The sequence below is a fragment of the Drosophila tropicalis genome, unplaced genomic scaffold, assembly GCF_018151085.1.
Source record: "Drosophila tropicalis isolate 14030-0801.00 unplaced genomic scaffold, ASM1815108v1 contig_859, whole genome shotgun sequence".
NCBI lineage: Eukaryota > Metazoa > Arthropoda > Insecta > Diptera > Drosophilidae > Drosophila > Drosophila tropicalis.
In genome coordinates, this window is record NW_027173353.1 from 7,187,678 (window position 1) to 7,204,177 (window position 16,500).

Genomic DNA, 16,500 nt, shown 5'->3' on the forward strand with positions numbered 1-16,500 from the left:
AGTGTTGTTTCAGTTGTTGTTGTTGGGCTTTTCACTTCCATTGAAATGGAAATGCTTTGGATTCAATCATAAATTGTGTGTGTGTGTGTGTGTGTGTGTCTGTGCCGATGATAACAATGCTGTAATTTGGCAAACATTTTTGTTTATCTATGGAAACTCCGTCCTCTTTAATTGAAGTGCCTTTTGTAGGAGATTTCATTGCACTTTTACTACTTGCATACAGACACAGTTACATACATCTAAATTTATTTTTTTTGCTCTTACATATAGATGTCGATTCAAAGCGATGGCTCGTTACAAGTTAGGCCTGCCAATGGGTGATTAACATACGAATTCGTGCAAATAATTAAGGGGGGTCCATGACAGAAAGAGAGATGGAGAGCGAGAGAGAAAGAGAGAGAGAGAGAGAGTGACTAGTCTTGGGTGTAGATCTGGGCAATGGCTATAATTACAACAACAACGTCAATGCCGTCAAGCCAACACTGAGAGGATGTGGCACAAACAATAAGGCATAATCCAATTTGCAAAGCAAATGTTGAAGACGAGAGAAAGAGAGTCTATGGCAACAACAATTGCAACTGCACGGGGTCTCTCATAGATTTCGCAGTTTTCTATTTATTTATTGCATTTTGGCATTTTCTTTTTATCTCTCTATCTCTCTCTCACACACACTATGTTGTCGCTGTGTGTGTGGAAATGGAAGGAAACGACTAATGCGCATTTTAAAATATGAATGAATGAATTTAAATCACTTCCAAAGACTTAAGACTTGTACTGAAGCTCGGCTTTCCCATACGCTGGATCGTAAATACATATATTAATATGGCAATAATACAATTTATCATATGTATAAACTCGGCTGTATATATGTATGTATGCATGTCGAAGTCCGTTTCCTACTGCAAAATGCAAATTGTAAATTGCATCTCGCAATACTTACTTACACTATGCAGTTATGTATGTACATATACATATATCGTCGTAGCTTTTGTAGTGGGGCATTATAAAATAAATTCAATCAAAGCGAAAGCAATTGCCTGGCAAACAATTTGCAACAGTCAGACAGAGAGACAGACAGACAGACAAACAGTCCGTGCAACACAAGAAAATGCAATGCGGTCACCCTGCTGTTGTTTGCCCCTCTGTTTGTTGCAACTTTAATTTAATTGCATAACAGTTTGCCGTTGTCAAGAATTACAAACCATTTCCGTACTCCGCACATGACCAAAGTGCTGATCGGTCAGAGGTTGTACAATGAATGAACGTGAATTGAGTCTTTCTGCTGGGGTCAGTAGAAGAATTAACACTGTGCCAAGCACACTGAAAGTTAATTAACATCATATTGATAATGGACAAAGAGAGACAGAGAGAGAAGTTCAAGAACTGATCTGAACAGAAAGTTCTTTCAAATTATTTCCCATGCTATGAAAACCCATGTTACGTTTGACTTACCTCTCTAAAGACTGACTTTAGTTTTAGTTTAGGCTCGAGGCTACAAGTATTCATTATGATCTATTGCCGGTCCATTTAAAGTTCAAGTTTGCTGTCAAATCGAATTCAAAACAAAAACACAAAAACACTCCTTTTCCACTCTCTGTCAACTTTTACTTTCCATTTAGATGACTATAATCCAAAACATGAAACAAAAATCTGGGCAACGAAAAACAGACTCAGACCAAGAGGCGCGGAGTAAAGAGGGGGCCAGACATTCATGACAATCGCCATTTGGCCAAAAACAAATATTTGCAAATTTAGCAAGAAATCTAAATTGCACTTACTTATGTATAATTTTGAGCTAAAAGTCTTAATTTACATGCACTTCCATAATGGTCTGTGGCTTTGCCTTTAGCGTCTCCACAAAATGTTTTCAGTTTCGTTTCCTTTGAAATGAGCTGCGCATGCGCAATTGCTATTGTCGGATTGTGGCAAGAGGAGAGGGTGGATGGGGGGGACTACTCCAGCTGGGTGTGGGCGGGCTAATAGACATTTGCAAATGATTATTAAAATCTATGTCGTAACGCGCAGAGGAACCAGCAACGAACGTCCCATGTGAAATCGGAGTTTATTTTCGCATTGAAGAATCAAGAGTTGAATGACTGACTGTCAGTTTGTGTGTTCTTAGGGTTCAATCTGGGAACACTGCTGGATGTCATTTCCTTGGTTCTGCAGCCTGTGCGTGCAGTTTGATGAGCTGTGGTCCGGAAACGTTTCCCATTCCCCCTCCTCTTATCGCCTTGAATTTGCCAGATAGCTAAGTCAACATCCGATTGCTCGCTGCCCAAATAAACACAACGGTCCAAATATTGTGGTGTCAATAGACAAGGAGCCGCATACGCAATGTTTGCTGTAGAAGAGGGATGGGGAAGGGGACTCAGAGTGTCCAAAACGTCAACAGCTGTTCAACATTTGGCTTCATGCTTATTGATTTTCATTCCTATTTATTTATTTAGTTTCTATATTGAGAGAGAATGATTAATGAAGAGCTAGAGCTAACTAATTGCTATTGCTATATACATATAATACTTAAATATTCACGCACAATAGTTATTAAAATTTGTCATTGAACAGATAGAATCTTAGATTCAAGGTTTTTCACCCCGGGGTCTATGATTTTTCATCACAGAGATTAGAAAGGTATTGTGTTTCATTATTGTGGTTAAAACTAAGTTTCATATTAGGTCTGAAATGCTTTTGCTAAAGTTAACATCCAATTTGCCATATTCTTGATTGATTTCCAACTTAAAGCAATTTTCAATTCATTCATAATTTTTGCTTTTTGGATTTTCTTCTAATAGTTAAAAAACAATGGACAATAATAAAAAGGACATAAAAAAGACACAAACAATACGTGAGACATTAAATATTCTCAAAGTGTTAATAAAAACATAGAAAAATGAGCTATAAAAATATATAGACAACTTCCCATTAGAGTCTTTCATTAAATTTGGAATTCTCACATAATTACCAGAAGAAAGTCTGGCTTACTTGAATTTAACTTTATTTTGACCAGAAGTTGCTGCTACCAAAAAAAAGTCAAAAGCATTTGTCTTGAAATGAAAAGGCAAATTTCTGGTTATGATAGAATCATTCCCAAAAGCATAACGAAACAAAAGTATACCGTTACAAGAAGCTCCCAGAAAGTTTCCAAAAAAAAAAAACACAAAACTTACAAAGAGAAAGAATGGAATAGAGAAAGAACGGAGATCTAGGAAAATCTTGTTGGTAACATTTTTTAAGACCAACCATCAACCTTTTGCTTAGGTACAAGATGAGAAGTGCATGTGGAGTTGACGGAGTTCGAGTTCTGAAAGTTACAATCAGTTACAGTAAAGTGTCAAGATGCTTAGCAATTATGAAGATTATGGCGAGCACTCGACTTTGTAGCGACTGTGACTCCAACTCCGACTTTGATTCAACTCTCAAGAAGAAGTGGCTTCTGTTCAAATGTCTGTCAGATAGACAGAGGGGGACAGACATGCCGCAACCTAGGCTCTCTGTGGCTTTCTGCTCTCTGCGCACTTTGTGCTACTTATTGTCAGTTGCTTTTACCACTGAGTTGAGTCTCTAGATTTCTGTCAAATCATTTAAAACTATTTGGTGGCTGGCCAAATAAGATAGAGTTATAGGCATACCTATTGGGATATGTACCTTACAGTTGCCATAACCCAGTCAGTCAGCTAGTCAGTCATTCAGTCAGTCAGTCAGTTAGTTGGGAATATGCCATACTTTAACGGTTCTCACACTCACAACCCAAGCAAAATCCAAGATCTGGCATATGTATCTTTGTCAGCGAGTGGCACTCATCATAATTACATCGCGGCAACCCCAAACAGACATTCGGACAGGGAGACAGAAAAAGACAGAGCCAAGTCTGACAGCCATCAGCAGGCATCAACACACGGACTTGTGGAGCTTGAAGTTCGTAGTCGGAGGTGAGATGAAGATGGAGATGGAGGTTGGAGGTGTCTTTAAGCCCAGCTCCACTGTCTTAATGTACCTTGTGCTCGGCTCGACTTGGTTCGGCTCCAGTGTTTATAATTTATGATTGCTTTGCGTGATTTTACATTTCTGTGTTATTAGTATAAAGTTTGTTTTGTTTCCCCCAGTTGCTGAATAACCTCAGCACTCTACATCAACACCTACATCAACACATCCCGCGACACACATATGTATCTAAGTCGTAGACCTGGTTTTAAGCCAAAACAAAAAGAAAGAGAATAAAGTTCTGTCTTACTGCCACGACGAGGCACTGCAATTTTGAGTGTCTGCCAATGTGTTTCGTTCAATTAAATTGAAAGGTTTATCATTGAAAAATGACTGCTTATAGAGACATTTGACTGTTGATCTAGATTTCGATTGAGTTTAACCATTTTTGCGAATGTGTGGGATACTCAATATTACTTACGTAATCCCATTGACCAGTTGTTACTAGTTCTTAATCCTTTCATTTTAATTATAGTTCAAACGAACACTGTAGAGCAGAAGAACCTTTTATTTTTTTGACTTTGAAGTGATAATCAAATGTTAATGTGTATTTCACTTATGTTTACACAGTAGGAGTTACATTTTATTTTGATTATTTTAGTATTTTTAGAAAGTACTTTCAACTTGCAAACCGATAAACAGATATGTCCTTTGGAATTGGTATTATAACTTTATAAATCTCAAATCAGTCTCATTCGAAAATGGCTATTTAACTAAGCCAACTAAGTTTGTGTATCCACAATTTATCGAATTTTGGCCCAGAGTTTGCTTTAATAGCTTGGAAAGCTTTCAAGGGTTATTCCTAAACCCAGTGTAAAAATAATACCTCTTTTAGCTATGCTAAACCAATTGCAGTTCCTATTTTTGGAATGAGTTTTTCTCTTTGAAAATTAACTGTATATGTAACACTTTTGTAGTTAAACTATCTATTGTCTTTTTAGTTTCAGTTTTTTTAGCTCATAATTTTAGAATTTACTAATTAAGCCATTTTGTAGTGAAATATTTAATCACATTAGTTTAATTTTGTTGTTTTTTCGTTTTTTTGGCGGTCGAAAGTAAACAAAAATACAAAACAAAAACCAGCAGATGCGGAAAAGTTGGCCAACTTTTTGGTGGCGACCTGGAAGTCAGCTGAAGGTGGATGTGAATGTGGTGGACATGGACATATAGACATTAGACCTGACGCACATGAGAGCGTAGGCTGCCAAGTTTGGCTTATATAAACTCACGTTTGTGGTACATTTTGATGCTGTTGTTGTTGTTTTTGTGTACAATATTGTTTGTTGTTGTTGCGTTAATTTATAACATTAGCTGTATGTAAGACTGCCCAAAAATGAAGCAGAAAAACTGAAAGAAAAAAAAAAAACTAAAGCAGCTTACGAAATGTGGCTTAGACGCTACAGACTTGTGACGACGAGCCACGAGCTTTGCTTCAACTTCAGCTCCAGCTTCAGCCTCAGCTACAGCCTTAGTTTCAAGTGTTGGCTGCACCAATTAAGAGTCGCGTTGAGTCGAGTGGAGTAGAGTCGAAGAGTTGGCCAGTTACCGGAAGCAATTCGCCACTTAATGCACTTGAGCAAATGCTTTGCACAAAATTCAAATTTTCAAAAATTGTTTTGCAGTCTGGCAAAACGAAAATACTATAACTAAATTCCGCCTTGACAAACATACACACAGACAATTCGGGTTCCGACTTTACATTGATAACTTGACCCACTGGATATTACGCATGGCAATTGCTCAGACCTGTAATTGATTTAATGCAAGAAATCGAAAGACATACATACATACACATGTAAAGGAGAGAGGAGGAGGAAGACTATTATAATTAGAGCTGACCTGATTTTTAGGTACGTCCAACCTCCCATTAGCCTGAACTAATAGACAATTTTGTTTATATCCACCACCTCCTACCCCTGTCGAGGCATGTTTGGCACTATTGATCTTTATGATTTTGTTTGTCCAAAATAGTGGCAAAACAGCCAAATATCTGGCCAAGATTTGTATCTCAAGTATGCCGATTGCCCAAGTTTCCTGCTCAGCTACAATTTAGTTGGCCAATGGGACAGAGTTAATTGTTGTTGTTGCCCATTGATTGCCCAATCTAAATGCGGAATTTCGCTGCCTCACTGTCTCTCAGCAATTTTGTACTCAAGACGATCACGATGCTAATTATCTACACAGATCTTACAGAGAATACGAGCCCCGACCACTATTAATTCGTACGGCAAGCTTTTTTACCCAAATGCAATGTTTAACTGACGATATTTTCAATACTATAGAAGATAGCACATGCAAACCACTTTTTTCTGAAAGATCCTTTTATTCTCTATTATATAACATAAAATGTTTGTTGTACTTCAATAACAACAACAACAACAATAATTTCATTAAATGCTCTGCTGAACTGATAAAAAAAAATTGACCAGTATTAATTCGTACGGTGCTTGAAATAAGTATATACAATATGATTTTTTAAGAATTAATATTGGGTAACATCGCCTTTTGCCTTTACAACACATTTACAACGCTTTGGCATAGATTTTAATAAATTCTGGCATTGTTCGGTTGAGATAGAGTCGCACATCTCCTGCGATTTTGATTTAAGTCAGAGAGGGTTCTTTGCGGCTCATTTTTCAGATTTCTTTTCATTATTCCCCATATATTTTCGATTGGGCTTAGGTCCGGACTATTTGATGGCCAATCTAAAACCCCAATTTCCTTTTTCTGCAACCATGCTTTTGTTTTTTTGGCAGTATGAGATGATGCTCCATCCTGTTGAAAGGTGTATTCACCACAGTCACCCAGTTTTGGTATTGATGGCAGCAGACTTTCTTCTAATATGGTGATGTATTTTTCTGCGTTGACCATCCCATCAATAAAGTGCAATTGGCCTACGCCTTTGGCAGATATACAACCCCAGACCATTACGCTCGCTGGGAACTTAACTGTCCTTTTAAGGCAGTCTTTATGGTATGCTTCACTTTTGTTGCGAATGACTCTCCTTCGCGCATCACCGACACTCACATCAAATTTAGCTTCATCGCTAAATATGATGGAATTCCATTGCCTTTGAGTCCAACTCATCCGTTCCCGACACCATTGCAAACGGTTCTTCTTTTGGCGAAGCGTAAGCAATGGTTTTTCCTTTGCCTAAGAGTAATTTAAGATATTAAGTTTGTAGCATAGATAATCCCTATACATACTTTATATAACTTGTATCCAATATTACGCAACTGCAGGCGAGTCCACTCACGCTTAACGCTTTTCCCGATTTTCTCACACCACTCTAATGCCAAATTTCTTAAATTTTGGCGACGATCAGCTTTCACAATTGTGGCTAGGGCTCTTTTATCACGATCTGATATTACTGATTTTCGGCCTCTATTTGCGACTTTATTGTCAATACTGCCATTTTTCATAAACATTTTTATTATTCCTTGAACGGACGATTTAGCCAGATTTAATTGTTTGGCTAATTCACCAAATGACTTCCCAGATTTATAAAAATCTACAGCTAAACTGCGAATTTCTTTGGAAATCGGCTTACCACGTACCATTTTTGGTAAACTTTGAATAATATGAAGCGGTAAAGCATTTCACACATTCCACATGGTATAACTGTTTCCAGATTATGACTAGGTAGTGATTATGTTACACTGTTTGTTTTTATTTTGATCTTCTTTCAATTCTAAGCTAAGCTAATGCACCGTACGAATTAATACTGGTCAATTTTTTTTTAACAGTTCAGCAGAGCATTTAATGAAATTATTGTTGTTGTTGTTGTTATTGAAGTACAACAAACATTTTATGTTATATAATAGAGAATAAAAGGATCTTTCAGAAAAAAGTGGTTTGCATGTACTATCTTCTACAGTATTGAAAATATCGTCAGTTAAACATTGCATTTGGGTAAAAAAGCTTGCCGTACGAATTAATAGTGGTCGGGGCTCGTATTTATGTATATCGTAGGTCGCTTGGCCAACACTTGAAGCATTGCTTAAAGTTCATTGAAATCAAGGAGAAACAAGAATTAATGCACATTCACCATTAATTTCTTTAATCGTATTCAACTCAAGTCTTTCAATTTGGTAGAAAGTGCTAGAGTTTTCACTTGATCGTTTACCTTGGCATTCCGATCAAACTCATTAAAAAGGTACAAACGCCCTAAGGGTATTGAACTTTGCTATAAGATTTAATAGTTAGTAAAACTGTTTTGTTGTTTTTTGACAGATATACATACCTATATATAAATTACTAAAATTTATTGACCTCAAACCGGCTAAAACCCAGTTTAAATCATGTTCTAAAAGATTCTGTTTCTAACTGACATATGATTCAGATATAGTATAGTTAGATAAACTTCTGTTTAACTTTTGTTAGCAAAACTTCAGAAAGTAGTTTCTTCTTTCAATATCCTTTATTTTGATCTGACATTGGGGATTTTAAAGTATTGGTACTTCTGACTTCTTTTTAAACCGATTCTCGCAATTGTTACAAAACGGACGAACATAGCTAGATGGACTTGATAGTTAATTCTAATCAAGAATCAAAATCCATTCGCTTCTCTTCTGAATGTTTCACACAGTTAAGCAACTTTTTAAATACCTTATAAAAGTTATTAGACATAACTTTATTCTTTCTGTAAGAGTTTGAATAAACGTAGGATAGTTTGTCATAAAAATTTGTAAGCCTTTTTTGATCGGATATTCTATAATCTAATTCCACTTTTAATTCATTCCACTTTAGACTTTATTAAATAGCAACAGTAGGTTATAGATTAAAAAATGTTCTTCTAAAGAACAAAGACCATCATAAACCTTTAATAAAAAATGCAATACATAAGTTCACAAGGTCAAACGATACCCATGTATACATATCTTATAGAACTATTATTTCTTAAGATTTTTTGTCTGTAATGCTTATGTGCCAATTATTAGAATTAGAAAGGGTTATTCTTCGCAAATGCAAATGCAAATTTTCTTCTGACCAAATGTCAAAGCCATGTTTCGCTTAAGACATAACTGTGTGTGTGTTTGTATGTGTAGCGGTAACACTATGCATCATAATATACTTATTTATGGACATATCGTACGTATAATAATAATTGACTAAACATATTTGATATATAGCCATATGACTTTCGCTTTTGGGTGTAGGTACTGGGAAACAAAGCAAGCAGTCAGAAAGAGGCAGTAACTGGCAATGGGCAAACGGTTTCTAACCAAAGCCATATGCCATCCGTCCGTTAAAAGAGCCCAGCGCGATGACAAGGTGAATAAATTAAAAACCAAAACCAAATACAAAAAAAAAAACACCGAAAAGGTAAAGAAACAAAGGTGGCAGAGGCATGGAAATGAAGCTAAAGCTAAACCACTTGTTCGACTGCGTTCTACTAATCAGAAAACCGAAATCAAAAATTTCGCTTTTCGCTGGTGTATCTGAAAGAGAAACCTGAAACTAATCGTATATAAACGAAATTTATTTGGGTAAACCAAACCAAAGTTGCCCGCTCTAGTCTCTTGGGCTTATTTGCATGTGATTAGTTATTTTATTTAGAAATTTCACAAATGAATGGGAAAGAAGCGAGCTTAGAAAACAAATTTATGGACACTCTGCCGAGTCATTAAATGCGGGCCAATTGTGCTCTGGCATTCGAATGAAAGCGAAAACCCAAGAGTCTCGATATGAGCAATTATGTTGTTTCCATTGGGGTGTGGGAAGGGGGGGTAAAAGAGTCATGGGCGGGGGCGTTGTACGTGAGAAGACACATACATATATTCTGTATATGGTAATAAACGTTGCAAGTAACTTGGCTCAGACCTGACAGCTCGATGATTAGATTGGATCGAATCGTATATGCACTTGTGAATGGGAGTACATTGATAGAAGAAAGCGAAGTAATATCTACCCATATCTACCCACATTTAGATGAGATTCGTATTATTATCGTTTTTCTTCAATTTCTTGGCTTTTTAAAGTTTCAGCTAGGAAAAACAAAAAACAAAGAAAATAAAGTCATTGAGTTTGACCTTCTTTTTGGTTTTCATCTTAAACTTGATTTACCTTTTGTTATAGAGGTTCGCAAGAGTGCGTTTCAGTTGTTGTTGTTTTGTTGTTGTTGTGGCTAGCAATTATCCCCCCCAGCTACTTCCCACTTAATTATCAAGACTCCAAGAACACAATAAAAACAAAATTATGCCCCATTAGAGGTGTTACGCTAAAAAATATATATAGCTACATATATTTTTGTGACCTCCTTAGTTGATTATTCTTTTTGTTATTGTTTATAATCTTTGTGCGTTAGGCCACTTAAATAGATCTAGGTAACTTATTTTTAGTGTCTAGCTTAAGAAGAGATAAAGCTTTCATATATACATATGGGAAATAGAAAAGATTGGAGAATCTAAACCATCTATATTGATTCTTTTGCCGTATATAAATCTCATTTGGCTTAAACTTTAAAGAAATGAAACCTTTGATGAAGCAAACAACGACTCAGAAATGCCTCACCATCATGGCTTTGGTGAAAATTTCTGGGTCAACTATTGATATTATGATCACGTAATTTTTGCTTTTGCGAGAAATCGCCACTGCCCAGACCCAGACCAAGACGACAACGATGACTTCGATGATGATGATGATGATGACGAAGACGACTACAATGCGTAGGTAGGCAAAAGTCAGTCCAAGATTTATGACAAGACGACAGAAAAATGTCATCGTGCATGGCGCATCCCGGTCCGATCGGGGGCTGGTCGTCGCCGTGTTGCCCCCATTAGCCACCTGCGCAATTCCGATTGCTTGCACTATTTTTGATATCGGGCCGCACCGTCTTGACTTCATTTGACGGAGAAGGAAGAGCCCCCACCACATGCACACGTGCTCAATGCTCTATGCTACAATGATTCCTATATTTTGGTTTATTTTTAAAATGCATCGCTATGTGCGCTCCCAATTTTTTGAATTCACAAAGCGACTCGCGCACTGGGAGAGAGGCAAGGGTAATACCAAAATAAGTATTAATATGAGCATTCTCTGCCGGGGTCCACGTAACCCAAACACACACACACACACCCAATATGAAATCAAAATATCGAAAGAAAACCAACAAATTTGACGGATCCGTGTTTTTAGTTATGTATTTTTGAATGAGGAGAGGACCCAACCCGTCAGCCAGCATAGAGATTCTCGCCTATGTTACCCTTCAGTTCGTAAACTCATTGAAGAGTGTGTGTTTTTTTATTTGTGTGGGCATTGGAATTTCTAGATGATGTAGTACTACAAGACAAGAGCAACAAATGTGAAACAAACGTGTGTTATTTATATTTTTTAGTTTGTTTTTTTTACATACCTTCTACATACAAAAAATTTGGCTAAAAATAATCTAAATATATGCTGTCAGCTGAGGCGCTATTACAGGGTGTGGATCATGGGTCATTTGATTAACACAATATTTCCAGGGGATTTGTCTGAGATCGCTTAAGATGTCAAATAGAGGAATTTATTATTGATCTCATCTTTGATTTAATCCCCCTGTGTTCTTTATTAGAAACCTATAACACCCTGTTGTTATATCCTCATATCAAAGAGGGTATGCTAGGCTAGATTTGTCTATAAACCAAACTCAATCCAAAATCCAACATTTTCAAGGGTATAGAAACTTTGACACTTTGAATCCTACTTGGGCCCTCTATATATTGTGTTTTTTTTTTCCGTGTTAATTTATTTTTATTAAATCAATGCACGCATTTCGTATATATATTGTATTTATATCTTTGTCTTAATTTCGAATTTTCTCACAAGTTTTTCTCATTATTGCGCTCTACTATTTTTTCTGTCTCTTCTATATAGGAGGGGTTATAGCATCTCTCTGTATCTGTGTGTGTGTGTGTGTGTATGAGAATTCCGTATTCTTTCCGGATTTTGTATCTCTGCGATTTGCCTTTGTCGCCGTTGACTCTCCACACAAACACACAACGAGATATTGGGGATTGTGCTCGGTGGCCAAAAAGTCGCCAACGTTTGACTTTTTAGTAGCACGCGAATTTCTTAACGCTATCAAAGTACACACACAAAAACATACAGAATCACAACAAAGAAATACACCAAAATTCAACGTGATAAAAGCAACATTAATTATATGTTTATAATTCCCATACTGTTTGTAAAAATCATAATTAGTGAGTACGAAAAAATGTGCATAGTTTCGACAGCCTTCTAACGCGTTCTAAAAACAAACAACTAGGGCTATAGCTGCTCCTGCTGTTTATTCTCACTTTTTTCCAAATAATAATTGTGTGTGTCTTATATATATATGTATATGATCTACATATAGCCACGTCAAATGTTGCTATGCTTAGCTTATGCTTTGTATAACATAAAAAAAAAAGTGAAAATTGTGAATTTTGTGTTGTGGCTGGCATAAACTGTGTGTAACCGCCTCAGTGTGTTGGCTAATTGAATTAACAACAGCGAAACCAATAAAAACAACAATGCATTGATCTATTAAATATGCTTTTCAATAATCGAATATTCGTTAAATGTATAACTAAAAACCCCCTCAAAAGTTAAGATAGTGTCGAGTAAAATATAATAAAGTAAAAGTTGGTACAAAATGTTTCTTATTAAAAGCATGTGCATTATGTGTGTTAACCTTTGCTGACCCCCGACTACTCTGACTCTCTACCCACCATATATAATCCAGATTTGGCCACAACCATTCATGTGTGTGTCTGTGTGTGTGTGTGTGAACGTAGGTGTTCAAAATTGATTAAAGGAGTTGCCATAGCTATAAATGTTCGACAAACGGGCTATCAATACAAAAGTCTTAATTTAAGACAACATCGTTTTGCCATATATATAAAAACCGAAAAGATATACTAAATATCAAGATTTTAAGTTATTTTTGGTGGGGCTAATGAACTAAGCAAACAGCTCATCTAAGGCACATTAATTTAATTTATATTTGCCATTTGCATGGTTTGTTTTAGGTAAAACAATCATTTAACTTTCAAAGAGTTTGTGTTGGCGTTCCATTATGAATATTCCAATATTTATCTTAGTCGGATCAACATTAATTCAAATATTTAGAAGACTTATTGAAAACATATTTGTTTCAAAATCACATATTTATACTTGAGTTGACTTTAGCTATTTACTAGTTGATCTAGTTTACATGACCTTTAGGTTGACCTTAACCTTAACCTTTAGCGGGTTCAATTTTGTTTAGGTTTCACTACGACAAAGTGTAACAAATACTTTAACGTTGTGTAAAATGATATTTAGATTAGTTTGAGATACTTATTATTATTTAAAAGTATTTAAAAATAGAGGGTATGAAACAATTTGATACAGTATTTCTATTGTATTCTGTCTCCTCTTCTTTAAACAGGTTCACCTCAATTATATTGAAACTCTTGTCTATGTAAATATTTCTCTAATGAAGTTCACTTCTTAGTTTTTTGATGACTTTGACATTTAATGCCTAGAAGGCAATAGTTTATAAATAGTTATAATCTTTTGTTTTTTTTTGTAATGTTTGTTGGGAATCGCAACACTTGAATTTTACCTCGAGGCGATTGAAAAATTATTTCCTGTATTGCAAAGAGTTCTTTTTGCTTTTTTGGATGATAAGTATTGAAAAACATCGCATGACTGAAGTGAAATCGGGCATTCAACCGAGCAAATGTAATTTAGCTATTAGCAGCGAGTCTAGACCTCGAAAAGATACAAATATATCTTTTGCAGCTAATTGAGATACAAGTAACAATAAATGCGCGCACACACTCACACACACACACCCATCTCATCTCTTAACACAAATTAACAATTGCACAAACGTAGTTGGTTTTTGCTTGGCAAATAGCCAAAGATAAATGCATAATGCATTTGTCTGGCCAGCGCAAGTTGAGTTAAGTCCAATCTGCTGTCACTAACAACTGGACGCCCCCTGTCCCCCTTCCTTCGCACTCTTAACTCCTTTCTTAACTGGCAAGAAGCAGCCAAGCGTCCCAGCTAACCAGCTAACTAGCCAGAAACCGCAGTTTATATTTATAAGCCCAACCGTGACCGATAAATTGCAAAGAAACAGAAAAAAAATGAAATAAAATTAGATAGGCAGGAAAAACTGAAATGGTTGGCGCAATCTTTAAATGCCCCTCTTATGGATAGATCCATTTTGCAGGCGATGATCTGCAGCAGCTTTATGAGTGAAGAGTGGAGAGTTAAGCCAGCGATTAGATAGAAAATAGATGGTCTGGTTAAAGCGTTAATTTAGCATTATAAATTTTTGATTTCTTTGCGGTGTTCGTTAATTGGGTCATATTGTGTGTAGATATTCCCGCATTGACAATAAGCCATGCTTTGACTCTGAATGGCCTTTGATGCAACAACTGGTTGCTTAACAAATCGTTTTAAACTCGTTTCTGTTTGTGGCATTCTAAAAGAATCAGAGAGAAAACCTAATACGTTATTGTAGCACAAATTTGTTATTGTTGTTGGCATAGAATCGGCACAGTGGGGCAAATTTTAAAGAGATCCTATTGTTTAGATTTGTTTTGTTGTAGAAAATTTAAATATTCTCATTCAGACTAGAGCAGGTTTCGTTTAGAATATGTATATATATAAAGTAAGCCATTAATCCTTTTGATGAATCACATAGAACTAGAAACCAAAAGCCAAACGTTAGCTGAAATTGGGTATTAAATAATTCAATCCATAGACAAATAGAGACTGTAGTTCACATTCAAGACACATAAGCTGTTAGCCTTCGTTTCTGGTTTTTATGCTGGACTTGTTGCTTTTGCTTTTCATACATACCTTTATATATGTACATGGAGAGAGAGATACTTGTATATATGTCTGCATTTGCTGGCTAATATCACAGATTGAAATGCCATTGTTGTCAGCTTGTCGTTTCAGTTGGTAGCATGTCAAAAAGTGTTTTTATTTCTTTGTTATTCGCCCAGCATTCTCAACTACAAAGGGGCAATGCAGAGTTTTTTGTTTTATGTTGATTGTCTTGTTTTATGTTCTATTGAAACATATCTGATTCACAAATATCAATCAAACAACATTTTCAGCTAATGTCATAAGTCGTTTCAAACGGAAATTTGTCACCTCTGCGAATATGTCCGAAGATCTGGACGAGCTATTTCTCTCCCCCATACCGGCGCCGACACCGTCTGAATTGCAGCAATGCATATTATTCGGTTTTCGAAGGCGTCTCTATCCCGCACAGATACTCGAAGAGTGCCGCAGTGCCTTTGGCCCGTTTGCGCCGAGTGCTCAGTATGTGGCCAAATGGTATCAGCGTTTCCAAGACGGCCTCTTCACCATCGATGACAACGATGAGGATGAGTTGGGAGTAGGATCTGGGCGCGGTCAAACGCCGACCACATGCAGTGACTATGATGAGGAGATTGGTGATATAGATGTAACGTTGCCACTTGTCTTGCCAAATGTGGGATATGGGGAGGGGCTCAACGATTGCGATGAAGTTCAAAATGATGATGATGGTGAAGATGATAATGATAATGATGATGATGATGAGCATGTGATTAATTATTGGCTAGGATATGGCTATTTGGGTGGGAAGAAAAGGTAAATGGGTTAGCTGGCACCCATCTCTCGATGCACATTTTCCAAAAAATCGATTTGCTTTCAGAAAATATATAAATATTAAATTTATATTTATTTTTTAATCTATTTAATACAGTGGATTGTCCATCAGCGGTTTACCTCCATTGCCAAAATCCCTCATTGGCTTCAATAAGCTGCTTGGCTCCGATTCGGGTTTACTTAGTGATGTTGAGACTCCACAAGAGTTGAATATCATCAATAATAATGGCAACAACAGCAACAACAACGACAATAACAAGGAGAACAACAGCAGCAACGCGAACCAAAAAGATAGTGATAAAAAGCGAACCGGCTATGCTGATCAGCCTTTAGCTAAAGATAGCAATGATAATACAAATGATGAACTGGTGGATCCGCCTACTACAATATCTGGCAATATGAAAGAAAACAGCATGCCAATAACCCCAGCAGCAACAGCCACAACAACAACAACACCGACAGCGGCAATAACAACAACAACAACATCAGTGTGTGCCTCACCTGCCAAGTTAAACACAACGGGCAGCACCTTGGATGCCCAGATAGCGACACTGCGAAAAGAAATGGTAAGTTGTGATGACACAGATTTATGGCTTATAAATATATACATTCCTGAAGAATTTCTTGATTTTATGCTTAATAGTAAGCCATTTAATGCAGTAAGCCATTTAAGTATTTCTGGCATTCTAGTCAAAAGGTTTTACTTTACTTTCCTTTAAAATTAGTTGATCTTAAGCCGAAATATTATTAAATTATATAAAGTTTCTAAAAAGTCTAAAAAGGAATTGAGGAATCAACAAAATATATATCAATTCAAGTATTATACAACTAATATAGAAAATACTAAACCAAATGAATGAATTATTTTAGCTTGAGACATGACAAAATGTTAAT

General features: G+C 36.3%; 1 protein-coding gene across 3 annotated transcripts in view; it reads left to right on the forward strand.

Annotated features, from left to right (window-relative positions):
* LOC137582555 (nuclear pore complex protein DDB_G0274915) overlaps positions 1-16,500 on the forward strand; it is a 41,018-nt gene that overhangs the window by 8,174 nt on the left and 16,344 nt on the right. For 2 of the 3 annotated variants that reach the window (XM_068297136.1, XM_068297135.1), the window contains exon 3: positions 15,704-16,172. In XM_068297136.1, the coding sequence (XP_068153237.1) occupies positions 15,704-16,172 (469 nt within the window). Of the gene's footprint in view, positions 1-12,081; positions 12,168-15,068; positions 15,589-15,703; positions 16,173-16,500 lie in introns of those variants that run through there. The other variant, XM_068297137.1, reaches the window with a different exon arrangement.